Raw genomic sequence first — 12,455 nt, 5'->3', positions numbered from 1 at the left:
CACGGGTGTCCAGCAGTCCAGCTCTCTGCCTGGATGCTCAGGCAGCCGCCGGGGGCCACACGGAGGGGAGGGTGCCCCGCCGAGACGCAAGCCGGCCCGGGTCTGGGGACACCCTTCGGTGTCCTGCCTAAAAGACGGGTCCCTGAGCTCAGGTCCCGGGGTGGGTGTTCTTGGGGCCCAGTGTGGGGATGACCCAGGCAGACAACACACAGGAGCTCCCGCTGGGATTTGGTCCACAGTGGGGGTGCTGGGTAGCCCTCCAGGGCCCCCGGGTCTCCCTGGGCCGTGGAGAAGGGGATGGGCAGGTGATGTAAGGGCTAGGGGTGGGGACAGAGGGGCCCCAGGGGGAGGGAGGGCTCAGGCAGAAGGGTCCCCAGGAGGGGGCACTGCTCCTGGAAGAGGCCTTTGTCTTCTTGACCCCCAGCTGCAGAAGTGGCCGCAGAGCAGAGGTGGGTTTTCTGCAGGGCTAAATGGAACGAGTCGTCTCTCATTATCATTTAAATGGGGGCTGGGGAGGGCGGGCACGGGAGGCCAGGAGGAGGGCCTAATTGCCCGGCTCCGATCTTGTTGCCACAAGATGGGAAAATAGGCTGGTAATTGTCTGGGGCCGCGGGGGCCGCCCTACTTCGAGCTCCTCTAATTGCCAGCCGGGGTAAATGAGCGGAGACCGATTCTGAGCACAGCGCCAGCGGCGTGAGGGCGCAAGCTTGGGGGCAATTATGGCACCCTACCCCCGCCCCCCCCGAGCAGCAGGGCCTGGGACTGGGCCACCCCTGGTGGTGAGGGACCCCCACTGCAGTGAGCTCGGCCTGGCAGACCCCCATGGGCTGGCCCGGGCGGCCAGGGTCTGCCTGGGGAGGGGAGGGGTGGCCTGGCCTCAGCCGAGCAGAGCAGAGTGGTGCAGGCTGCAGTGGTCACCCTCCCAGAAGAATCTTGGCATCTGGACCTCAGTGCGGTCTGGACCCTGGTCTGTGGGTCCCACACACCTCAGACAAGCCCGCCCTCGCTGACTGCGCCAGTGTCCCCCGCACACACACCTGCCCGGTCACCATGTCCTGTCCGCCTGGACCTCAGGGCTCAGCCCTGGTGACCACCGCCAGCCCTGGGGAGCTGGTGAAATGCACTTGACTGGTCTCTCCCATTGGATCCGAAATGCCCTTTTGAACCAGAGGGAGCTCCATCAAGCATTGTTGGGGTCACCCTCACAGGACCTCTGGGGTGGCTGCCAGCCTCCAGGCCACAGCTGACCCCCACATCTTGACATCTGAGGCCCCAGTTGCCCAGCTCCTCCTCCAGGAAGGCTTCCCGAGGTTTCCCGCTGGACCCTGTGACCTGGGAGTCTCGTGGGTGGTGAGGGCAAGGTCGACCTGAGCACAGAGAGGGGGTCGACCCCTGGCCCAGAACCCCATGTGGAAAGGTGGGGTTGGTCCTCTGGGAGGGGCTAAGATCTGGCCAAGGGCTGAGCCCATCCCCGAGGAACGTGGGGAGACCCCGCTGGGCTGGACCACATCTCCAGGTCTGGGGGTCGGAGGCTCCTGGTGCGGGTCTTCAAGCCAGGCCCCCAGGCTGATCTGGGCTCCATGGTGTTTGGCGTGGCCCCAGGCCAGAGTTCCAGCAAAGACCCCGGAGGGGGCTGCCGGGCTCTGCCGGCTCAGGTCCTCGGAGGAGAGGGTGGCCATCAGGGGTGGCCAGCGGTGCCTGACTGTCCTTCTTCCTTCCCTGCAGAGCTCGGCGCAGGCGGTCTCAGGCAGAGGTTACTCCGTAAGTCTCCCGCCCTGCTTCTGCTGTCTGCTCCCCCCACCCCGGCCCTCAGGAGCCCCGACTGTGCCAGGCGCTGCCCCCAGGCTGGAGGGGGGGTTGGTGCAGGTTGGGGGTGGGGCCAGAGTGGGCAGAGGCTCCAAGGGAGCGTCCCTCCTGGGGTCCTGCCCTGCAGCCCTGGCCTGTGAGGAGTGTGGGTGGGCCGGACACTCTGCCTCTGGGTCCTGTGGGGCAGCGCTTGGTGTCAGGGGTCCCACCCGTGGAGCAGCTGCCCCCCAGCACCCTGACACCATCTCCCGGACCATACTCGGCTGGGCCGGAGAGTCTGGACTGAGGTGTGAGGCCCCAGCCCCTTAGCTGTCATCTGGGGCCCAAGGGCAGGCGGGGGACGGCCTGCTGCTGCTTGATACTCCAGCCAAGGGGGGGCCCCATCCCTGTCCCCCAGCCCCCTCCTCACGACTTTATTTCATTTCCTCTTAAGTATCAGGAGGACTGTTAATGACACCATAAATCCTAGAGCTCCATAAAAGCCATTTCTGCAGATTTACAGCCGTTTCGGCTCATTGGAGGGCAGGGTCCTGGGCTCCGCCCGCCTCATCCCCGCATCCCCTGATTTACTGCGAGTTGCAGAGTTCCAGGGTTTGACAGGCAGCCTCTCTAAGTCACAGGGGCTTTTCATAGGGTGTGTAATTAACCCATTAATTCCCCGGGTGGCAGGGACAGCCATGGATCCCTCCTGTGCTCGCCCCCAGCTCCCCGACCCCCAGGGTCCACTGGCCCAGGCAGCTCTGCCCTCCGCCTGTAGCCCCGGGCCAGGCCATAGCTTCTTCGAGCCTTTGACCTGGGGGGCTGGACACTGCTGGGTGGCGGTCCCGGGTGCCGCCGAGGGGTGTCTTCCCGGGGAGGCCTCTGCCCTCCTGGGGCAGCCTTGGTGCTCTCATCCGTGGTCACGGTCATGGCTGGTGGCCTGTGCTGCTCCTTCCTCCCGTGGGCCTGGGCGGTCCTGACACACCAGCCTCCCCTGGAGCTGACTGTTGGCAGTGACATTCAGGCCAGGAGCTGGGCCAGGACCAGGGCTGTTGGAGATGGTGGGCAGTGTGGTGCAGGTCGGCACGGGGGCGAGCTGGCACGGTAATGGGGACAGTGGGGGCCAGAACGCCCACCGGCCTGCATCGGCCCCAGAGGGTCCAGGAGTCCCGAGAGGCTGGGCCCAGGGACGCCTTGTGTGGAGCCTCCCGCTGGGTCTGAGATGCCCAGGGCAGCTGGGGTCTCCCTGCCCCAGGTCTCCTTGCCAGAGCTGCTGGGCGGCCCTTCTGCTTCCAAATCACCATGTGCCATTCGTGGTTTCTCCCCAGAACGCTGCTTTGAATGTTTCCTGGAGAAGAACCTGTAATTAACATGCCAGCTGCTTGCAGCTTAGCTCCGTACCGCCGCTGCACGGGAGTGACAGATGGTGGCAGGCAGGGGCCCAGCCTGCTGCTCAGCCGTGGGGTTCCTGAACCATGTCTGCAGATGCCTGTGTGTGCGCACCAGGCCCTGGTGTGAGCAGATGTGTCCACAGGTCCCTGATGTGTGCCGGCCAGCACTGCAGGGCATGCATGGTCAACCCGGCCCTGGTGGCCCTCTTGCCTAGTTGGCATGGTAGCAGGTGGGGCTGCCCCTGGAGCTGGAGGAATGGAAACGGGCCCAGAGGACCCTTGCCCAGCAGGCAGCGGCTCGGGGCTGGGGGCAGGAAGGCAGCTCTGCCAGGAGCCAGGGGGCTGGGGTTTGGAGGCCAGCTGGGCTGAGCTCAGGGCGGCTGCAGTCCTGCCTCTAGATCCAGATTTCACTGTGGAGGCCTCAGACACACCTGAGGGTGCCACTCAGGTTGGGGGCCGTGTCTGTGTGTGGCTCTCAGTGAAAGGGGAGTGTGTGTTGTGTACCCCTGTGTGTTGACATATGTCGGTCACATGCACGTGCCTTGAGGCAGTGTCTCTGTGTGGCCATGCGGCTGCACGCCTATGCCTAGAAGCGTTAGTGTTTCTCTCTGGCCATCTGCGTGTGTGTCTGGGTCTTGTCCTCTCGAATGTCTGTCTGGAGGTGCCCGGATGTGTCTGTGTATGTAGCAGGTGGGTGTGTGCCACACGTGTGTATCTGCATGTAAGTGTCCATCTGGGAGCCTGTGTCTGGACGTGGCATGGGTGCATCTGTACATGTACAACTGTGATTCTGCAGTACGTGTGTGTGTGTCTGGCCACGTGGCATTGCGTGTAGGTGTGTACCTTGGCCTGTGTCCCTTGCCGTCTGTGCATGTCTGTAGTTGGGGCCTCAGGCCCAGCAGGGTCACGCTTGTCCTTGCCTCTCCCCGACAACGTCCCCCCACCCCCATACTAGGTGACAGGGCGGCGGGGGGGGGCATTTGTCATCTGACCTGGTTTATAGACCATACTTAAAAAAGTTTAATTTGCCGAGATTTATCCCCAGCAAATCCCCAATTATCGTTCATCCTCAACAGCATCTGTCCCGAAAGCTCCGTGCAGCCTCTCCTGCCCGCGGTCAGAGGTTCGTTAGTGCCATAAAATTACTTAGAAAGTAATTTTCCTAATTTGGCTGCTTGCAACCAAGGACACGAGGATTCGTCTCCCGCCGAAGCAGGGGACTTGGGGCTTTCCTCTATTAAAGAGAAATGAGTATCTAGATTCCTGCCGAGGCGGGAGGCCGGCCCTGCCCCCACCCCGAGTGTGCCGCCCGGGGACGGGAGCGGAGGATGCTGAGCAGCAGTGATGCCGCGGTGACCCGGGCAGGTGTCCCACGGCCACCCTCCGGGGTGGACGTTGTTGTCCTGGCGATGACTGCCCACCCTGTAGATGAGGATGCCGAGGCACGGGGGCAGAGAACCCGCTGCAGCGCCCACTGTCATGAAGGGTCTCTGCTAAGGGACCCCCGGCCCTGGCCACACCCCGGCGTCCCTGCCGTCCCCTCCCACCCAGCCCTGCCCCCGCCCCGGCCCCTGGTTGTCACCGATGGGAGGAAGCCTGCCCGCCACCTCGCCCGCCTGTGCCCGAGGCACAGCACCCAGCTGGCTGCCTTTGGCACCTCTCCCACCCTCACTGGCCAGTCTCAGCGGAGCCGCCGTCCTCCCGCCCTCTCCTGGGCTTGGGTGCATTTGTTTCTTCCCTCCTCCCCTCAACACACCTGGGTGGAGCATCTGCTCTGCACCGGTCAGCGCCCTTCACGGGGCTGGAAAGGAATCAAACAGCCAACGCCCCTGCCCTGGGGATGAGTAGCGTCCCCCGTGGAGGTGGTGAGCGCTGCGGAGGAGTTTGCTTGGCGTGGCGGGAAGGCCTCCCCACCTCGCCCTGACACTGGAGCGGCCCCGACGCACAGGCACACACAGGGAGCGGCCCTTGCGTAGGCCTTGGGCCGGGGGGCCCGTGTGTGTCATGTGTCGGGAACAGTGCGGGGGCGGCCAGTGAGCCTCTAACTCTGGTTCCCAGTAGAGCAGCGGAGGGCTGGGAGGAAGGGGCACCGGCGTGCACCCCGGCCTCCAGGATGCCCAGGCCCGCCTGGGTCGGGCCGGGCCCCACCTGCCAAACCTGCCGGGGTGGCCCCCATACACACATACACACGAGGCATCGTTAGCTGATGGGCGTGACTGCCTCAAGGGGGTTTCTGGAAATGAACTCTGAGCTGTTGGCCGGGCTGCAGAGAGCCTGCCAATCTCACAGCACCTGCACTGCAGCACCAGCCCCGGGTCTCAGGGACCTGCACACCTCGCGTTCCTGGCACAAGTGGGTGAATAAGACATGTCAAGGCCCAGCTGGCGCCCTCTCCCGGGGCCACAGAGGGGGCTGCTGTGGCCTGTGGCGCGCCCCTGGCTGGTCCCTTCCCCTCGGAGCCTGGGCAATAGGGCGGAGTTAAAACTAGCAGCTGGAGTGGCCCAGACAGAGCTGACACAGGGGCTGGCAGGGCCCAGGCTGGCGCTGTGCCCAGCCAGCTGTTGCCGAGGACGTCTGTCTGGAGGGGTGGGGAGGCGGGGCGCCGGGGCTCATTGTCGAGCAAACACCTCGACATCTGGGGGTCACGGGAGGCCCCTTTCCTCCCCCGTCTGGGGCTTGGTGCCAGCTCGTGGTTGGTGGCCTCAGTTCCTCTGACGTGGGCCTCCCCCGGCAGGCTGGCTGGGCTTCCTCCCGCGTGGTGGCTGGTTACCGGGGTCCCGAGAGCTAGGAGGAAGCGGTCGCGGTGGAGTGCCCTCAGCTCCGGGTGGCACGACGTGGCTTCCTGAGGCTCTGTTGTCATAAGCACCCCTTAGGCTCGTGGGGAGGGACTGGGGAGGCCTCCCCTCTCTGGTCGGAGTGCCAGCACCTCATGAGAGGGCTGCAGGCACCCGGGCAGCCTGGGGAAGCACAGGCGGCTCACTGACCGGAGCCCCTACCCACCCTGATGAGGCCTCTCACACTCGGGGCACAGCGGCTTCTGCCCGGGAAGTCAGCCGTGCATGCGTGTGTGACAGGTAGCATCAGCCCGCGCGCAGCCCTGTGAGGTGTGGCGGTGGCCGAGGCCAGCTGTGCTGTAGCCATGATGGCAGGGCCACGTCCCGTGCCTCGCGCGTGCACGTGCCCGCCGCCCTGTGGCTCCTGCCGGCCCTCCCAGACGGGCTTCTCGGGGCTCCCGGCTCCACACTCGGGTTTCTGCCCCGCCACCCTCTCTGGCAGGAGCGAGCGGCACAGCCCTGCCTTCTGGGAGCCCCGGTCTGGGGCTCGGGAGGGCAGAGCGGGTGGCCCCTGGGAACGGGGTACCTGGTTGGCCACCTGCAGGTCACTTGCCCGCTTTGCCCGTAAGCCAGGGGCGATCGTGGCTGAGATGAGGTGCAGCACGTGGCGGGGGACTCGGCTCTCATGAGCCTTCGGGGCGGGAGGGCTGCTGGATGCGCGCGGCGGAGCCCTGCAGGCTGGCAGAGGCGCCCGGGGTGCCCCTGGGCCGTCCTGAGGCCTGTCCCCGTGCCCACCGCGGGAGCGGCTCAGCGCCCTCAGCCCCCGCGGCGCCCCCTGCACGCTCTGGCGGCCTGGCCTCCTCTAACCTGCCCCACTGCCCCCACTCGTAGCCTGCGGCAGGCTCCGTCTTCATGAGGCGGGTTTACGACATCCGTTACCCTGCTCCTTGGGCCACTTCCGAGCAGCCGTAATTCGTACAAAAGCAATAAAAGCCTGTCAGGCTCTCCCTGGAGCCGGGAACTGCATCCTCGTCCCACCTCTGAGCACAGGACAGTCCTCAGCCGGCCGCTGGGAAGGGGTCGCCAGGGACGGCGGGTGTGCGGTGGGCAGTGTCCTCACCTGGGATGCAACCCCAGCCCGTGTCCAGCCAGCCTTCTGTCAGGAGGCACTGTCTGCCCACACATCCATCCGTCTGTTCGTCCATTCTTCCATCGTCTGTCCTTCACTTAGCCCACCTCTCAGGGTCCTGGGGTGCAGCTGTGCCCCACATTCGACCAGGTGGAGTACACGGAAGTCCTTCCCTGTGGGTTGATAGAGAGCTTGTGTCCCGCTGCCCCTGTCATCCGGCACCTCTCCTGGCCTGGCTTGGGGCAGGGGGGTCAGCACCGCCTCCTCGGCCAGTTGTGAGGGGTTCTGAACGTGGCACGTGGGTACATCCGCGGTTGTTATTCCCAGGGAAGCGGACCGTGATGTGTTCGCCTTGGGGGCCTTCGCCTTTGGGAGGAGGGCCAGGAGGGGAGAGCGCCCAGGACAGCCGGACCGTTCGTCGCTGACCTGGGTCAGTGGATGTGGCACCAGGAAGGGGATGGCCCTCAGGGCCTCTGCTCAGCTTCCTGTGAGCGGGCACTGGGTGGGGGGCCTCCCTAGGCAGGGGGGCAGCAGGTTCTTCCTAGAAGGGGTCTAGGCCCCAGATAGAGCAGGGACAGAGTAAGTGATAAAGAAGAGAAGCAGGTGACGTGCGCGGTGCTGTAGGCCTAGGTGCTGCTGGTAGGGGGGGTGGGTGCTAGCTTTAGAGGGGGTGCTGGAGTAGACGGAGGAGCCGTCAAGGGCTCAGGATTTTACCGGCACGGGCGGCCCCGAGTGGAGCCGTGCGCACCTGACAGGTCCGCCTGCTGGGGCTTCCCGTGGGTGCGCTCTGGGCCCCTCTGTCTGTGGCCATCCTCTGCAGGCAGCCGGGTCCTTGGCCCCTGACTCTGCTGTCCCGCACAGAGGTCAGCCTGCCAGGGCGGGGTGTGCAGCAGGCAGGCCAGGGCAGCACACCCTCCCCCTGAGGGCTTCAGCATCTGGGCCCCTCCGGGGTCCTGGGGACCTGGCCTCCCGGCCAGGAAACCTCCTGCAGCCACCCTCTGTCCGGCCAGACGCTGGGCTGGGAGAAGGAGGCGTCCCGTGCTCCCCGGGGGTCCCTGGCCCTGAGCCCGCGTCACTCCCTCCGCCCCACTGCTGGATGCTGCTCACCCTCTCATGAAGCAGCGCCCCAGCGTGTGCTGTGGGGAGGCCGTCTCAGGGACCCCACGGGTTACAGTGAGATTGGGGTGGCACAGACCTGGACAGCCACCTGCCTCTGGGAGTCCTGGGCCTCCAGGCCCCTTGGCCTTCGGGCGCTTGACCCAGCAGGACGGCTTGGCCCTCCGGGTTGGTGAATGTTCTGGCTCCTAGCTCTATTCTATCAGGAACACCCTGGAGCCACCTCCGGGGAGGTCACGTGTGGCCCCCAGGTGTCGATCAGGGGAGGAGCAGGGATGTCAGAGCTGAGGCCACTAGCCCCTGCCCGCCTGGAGGCTGCACTGCCAGGTGAGTGGCCCACTGGGCAGGGCCTAGCAGGGTCTCAGGTCGGGAGAGGAGGTGAAGCCGCCAGGCTGGGTGCCACCCGGTGCCCCAGTCTTCTCATCTGTAAGACAGTGGAGCCCCGGAACCCACCCCACAGGGCTGCGGGGAGAATCCACGAGCCCGCCAGGCACCTGCTGTTACTCTGTGCGCTGCGCGGCGGGTCGTTGTCACACTCCACGTGTCTGCCGAGGGCATCCCTGAGGCCTGTGGCCTCTGCACCACCCGCCCTTGGGGCCGTGCTCCACTGGGGGCACAGCAGAGCGAATCTTGGGGTCCCTGCCCTGGTGGGGAGATGGTGGGAGAAAGCAGATACATCAGCGGCAGGTGCTTCCAAAGAGTGCTGGCTGCTGCGGAGGGCATCTGGGGGCAACTGTGCCAGCGGTCAGGGGCAGCGTCCCAGGAAGAGCCAGCAGGGAGGTCGGGCCAAGGGCAAATGCAAGCTGGGGTGCAGGTGCGCCAGGGGCCCGAAAGGAGGAAGGGAGGGGCCCGCCAGCCCATGGCTTCAGCAAGGCTCGTCCCAGCTGCCCGAACACATCAGGCGTTGGCACTCCTCTGGGTGGGTGGCTCCATGGGAGCTCTGGGGACTGGTCAGCAAGGCGGACTGGAAGCTGGGAGGCCCTCTGCTCGCCGGGGGCCTGAAGCTTCAGGCCGGGTTGTCCGGGCCTCGGGGTTGACATGGGTGTGTGTCACCCGTGTGTATCTTGTGCTGTCATCTGAGCAAGGGTCGGCAAGAGAGTATTCATTCGTGAGAACACCTCGAGTCTCCATGGCGTTTTGCAGCCATTTTGCACCCCCCATTTAGGTGGCCTCACTCACACCCCTGGCTCCTGGGTGGGCATGGACCCACCCTCTCCGTGGCAGCTCGAGGCCCTCCACGGGGGTCTCCCTGTGGGATAGTGGGGCGGCTCGGGGCTCTCAGGGGCCAAGGCAGCCCTGGGGCTGGCCTGGTGGCACATGTGCCGCTTTCCGTTGGTCGGCTCAGCCACGCCAGCGCAGGTCCGAGGGGAGGGGATGGGCCTCGGCCCTCGATGGGAGGGCGACTGAGACCATGCCTGCCGCGATGTGGCTCTGCCACCTCAGGACCCCCCTCGCCAGGCCAGCGAGCTTCTTCTCCCTCGTGTGTTTGTCATCGGTTGCTAAGTAACCAGTTGCCCTGACTTAGTTGCTTAGGGCAGCAGCATTTACCATGACCGTTTCTGAGGGCGGGCATTCAGGGGCGCTTGGCTGCGGACCTCTCCAGAGCGCAGCCTGCGGGGTGGGGGGGTGAGGCCCAGCTCTGGACAGCGTGGTCACTCTGCAGTGGGCTCTGGGAGGGCTCGTGGGGGCCACCACAGCCCCCTCCCCAGGTTCCTCCCCCGCCCCTCCGGGCAGGCAGCAGCTTCTGCCCCCGGCCCCACGCCCCCACCCCGCTGCCTGCTCCCACCCCGGGGCGGCTGCAGAGGCGGAGATGCAGCAGGCAGCCGCCCCTCCTGGCCCAACCTGGGGTGCGGGCAGACCCTGAGCAATTCAGGCCCCTGGAGGCCCCGCCCCCCTCGCACCTGCAGGCAGCACAAGCCAAGGACTCTCGTCCAGTCTGGTCCTGTCCCTAGAGGCTGGACGCCGACGCTCTAGGGAGCCCCTCAAGGCCACGGCCACGTGTGCCAGGAGCCATGGCTGGAGGGACGGTCATTCTGGGGAGCGGGTGGGTGACGGGCAGGCCACTGGGAGTGAAATTCAATTATGTGGAACAGGCGGGGCTGCCGGGACCCAGAAGGTTAGGAATTAATGTTAACACCGTTCTGGTTAAGACTTCTTGTGTTGATAAATAATTCATAAGGCAGTTAGCGCTTTGACTCTGACAACAGGAGAATATATTAATACAGTCGACTCCAGAAAGGTCAGCGGCGGGCGGCGGGGCCGGGGGCCATCTTCTATTCATTCCTGACGTGGGATCGTTCATCATTCCAGCCCAGCGCGGGCTGCGGGGAGAGCCGCTGATGAGAAAAGGGAGGGCGGGTTTGGCGCGACCCACCGTCCTGGGTGTGGAGGAGGGACTGGCCCCAGGCCCCAGCAAGGCCCCTGAGATGGAGCCGAAAGCTGCAGTGAGGCCCCGCCTGTTCCCCTGCAGCTCAGGCGGGGCCGGGGGTGGGCGGGAAGTGGGTCCTAAAGCGGCGACTGCTGGCCGTCCCCAAGTATTTGTGGCGCCCTCGCTGTGGGCCAGGTACCACTCCAGGCCCCAAGGTCAGAGGACCGAAGAGAACCCAGAAGTCTCCGCTGTCGTGGAGGCCATGGAGGGAGGGGCAAAGGGGGGAAGCGAGTCAGAGGAGTGTCGTGTCAGCAGAGGTGCACGGAGCGGGTGACGCAGGAGGGGGAGAGGGTGTGGAGGGCGCCCTGAGGCTCGGGGTCCAAGGGTGCCACCCGAGGAGAGGCTCGGCCGCTCCGGGTACCTGCGGCATGGGCGCTCCTAAGGGGAATAGTGCCTGGGACCCTAGCCATCACGTGAGCGCTTGTGTGTCAGTGTGTGTGTGCTTGGGCATGTGTGCACGTATGTGTACAGGTGTGTGCATGCACACGACAGCGTGAGTGCACGTGCGTGCATGCAGGTGTAATTACAGTCACGATGTGGCCAGCCAGCGGCGGGGGGATGTCAGGTGAGCTGGTGGCCCCTGAGGCCTGTGGAGATTTGGGGCCGTCACGTTTGCCCCGGGAATGAGGCGGATGCCACTCTTGGTCCTGAGCAGTGATGTGGCTGCTGCTCTGTTGCCGGGAGCTGCTGGTGGGGACAGATGAGGCATAGAACGGAGGATGGGGGCTGCAGGGACAGACACGTTTGGCCCAGCTGGGGGCAGCAGATTTGCTAATCGGCTGGCGGAGCCTGCGTGGAGGGCTCCGGGAGGACTCCCCGCAAGGACGGGGCTGCCCTCTGCGCCCACTGTCACAGCATCCTGCGTCGCCCCTCACGGTGGGACCACAAAACCCCAGCATAGAATTAGAAAGCAGAGGGTTCGGCCCTTGGTGAAGCTGATGGGAAGAGAAGTTGCTGGGGGAAAACGACTGGTTCACGATGTGAGTACCAGGCCTGGGTCCCGGCGTGGAGGCGCAGAACAGAGGCCATGGGGCGCCCGCAGCGCATCCTCGTCGCTCTTGGAAAAGCTACCCACAAGGAGATGCCCCAGTTCTCCTTGGTATCTGTGGGAGCTGCACCGGGAGAAAATGAAACGTAACTTTGTGTTTTTCATAACAGGGTCAAGGCTCTGGTGATACTGAGCAGGTTGTCGGCTTCGTGAACTTTGTCTGACAGAACATTCCAGAATTATGTGAGGTGCTAGGCAATGCTGTGGGGACGGCCCCCAGCACAGGCAGAAACCCCTCTCTGTGTGACACCCAAAGGACCCTCTGGATGCCGGCCCTCGAGACCCCATGAGGGGAGGAGGAGGAGGGTGGACCGGTCAGTTGTCAGGGCTGAAGTCATCCACCTGCTCATTCACTCGTTCCCTGCCTGTGCTGTCCGGGGTCTGTGCACCCCCGAGTCATCCATTCAGCCACTCATTCCCTGCCCACGCTGGACTGCAGGAATGAGATCTTTGTACTTTTCTTTTTTTTTTTTTTGGCCTTGCCGCGTGGCATGTGGGATCTTATTTCCCCGACCAGGAATTGAACTCGCACGCCCTTCATTGGGAGCACGGTGTCTTAACCACTGGGCCACCAGGGAAGTCCTGGAATGAGATCTTTGTTCTCAGGGAACTTGGGTTTCACTGGAAGGACGCTGATGATAAACAAATTAGCAACTAACTGAAGATGGCTGCAGGGTGAGGTCAGGGCTGCATAGGCGGCTGTGGAGCACTGCGCCCGAGCTCAGCTCAGGGAAGGGCGGGGAAGGCCAGCCTGGCCGGGGTATGGGGGGCGGGGCACAGGCCA

At 64.9% G+C, this 12,455-nt stretch overlaps 1 protein-coding gene across 11 annotated transcripts in view; it reads left to right on the top strand.

Annotated features, from left to right (window-relative positions):
* FBRSL1 (fibrosin like 1) overlaps nt 1–12,455 on the top strand; it is an 84,645-nt gene that overhangs the window by 30,812 nt on the left and 41,378 nt on the right. For 10 of the 11 annotated variants that reach the window (XM_060118501.1, XM_060118502.1, XM_060118500.1 and 7 more), the window contains exon 4: nt 1,726–1,761. The exons of the other annotated variant lie outside the window; for it this stretch is intronic. In XM_060118501.1, the coding sequence (XP_059974484.1) occupies nt 1,726–1,761 (36 nt within the window). The remainder of the gene's footprint in view (nt 1–1,725; nt 1,762–12,455) is intronic. 11 annotated transcript variants of the gene reach the window in all.

The sequence above is a fragment of the Mesoplodon densirostris genome, chromosome 15 (assembly GCF_025265405.1).
Source record: "Mesoplodon densirostris isolate mMesDen1 chromosome 15, mMesDen1 primary haplotype, whole genome shotgun sequence".
In the NCBI taxonomy this organism is placed as follows: Eukaryota; Metazoa; Chordata; class Mammalia; order Artiodactyla; family Ziphiidae; genus Mesoplodon; species Mesoplodon densirostris.
This window is presented reverse-complemented; position numbering and strand designations above follow the sequence as displayed.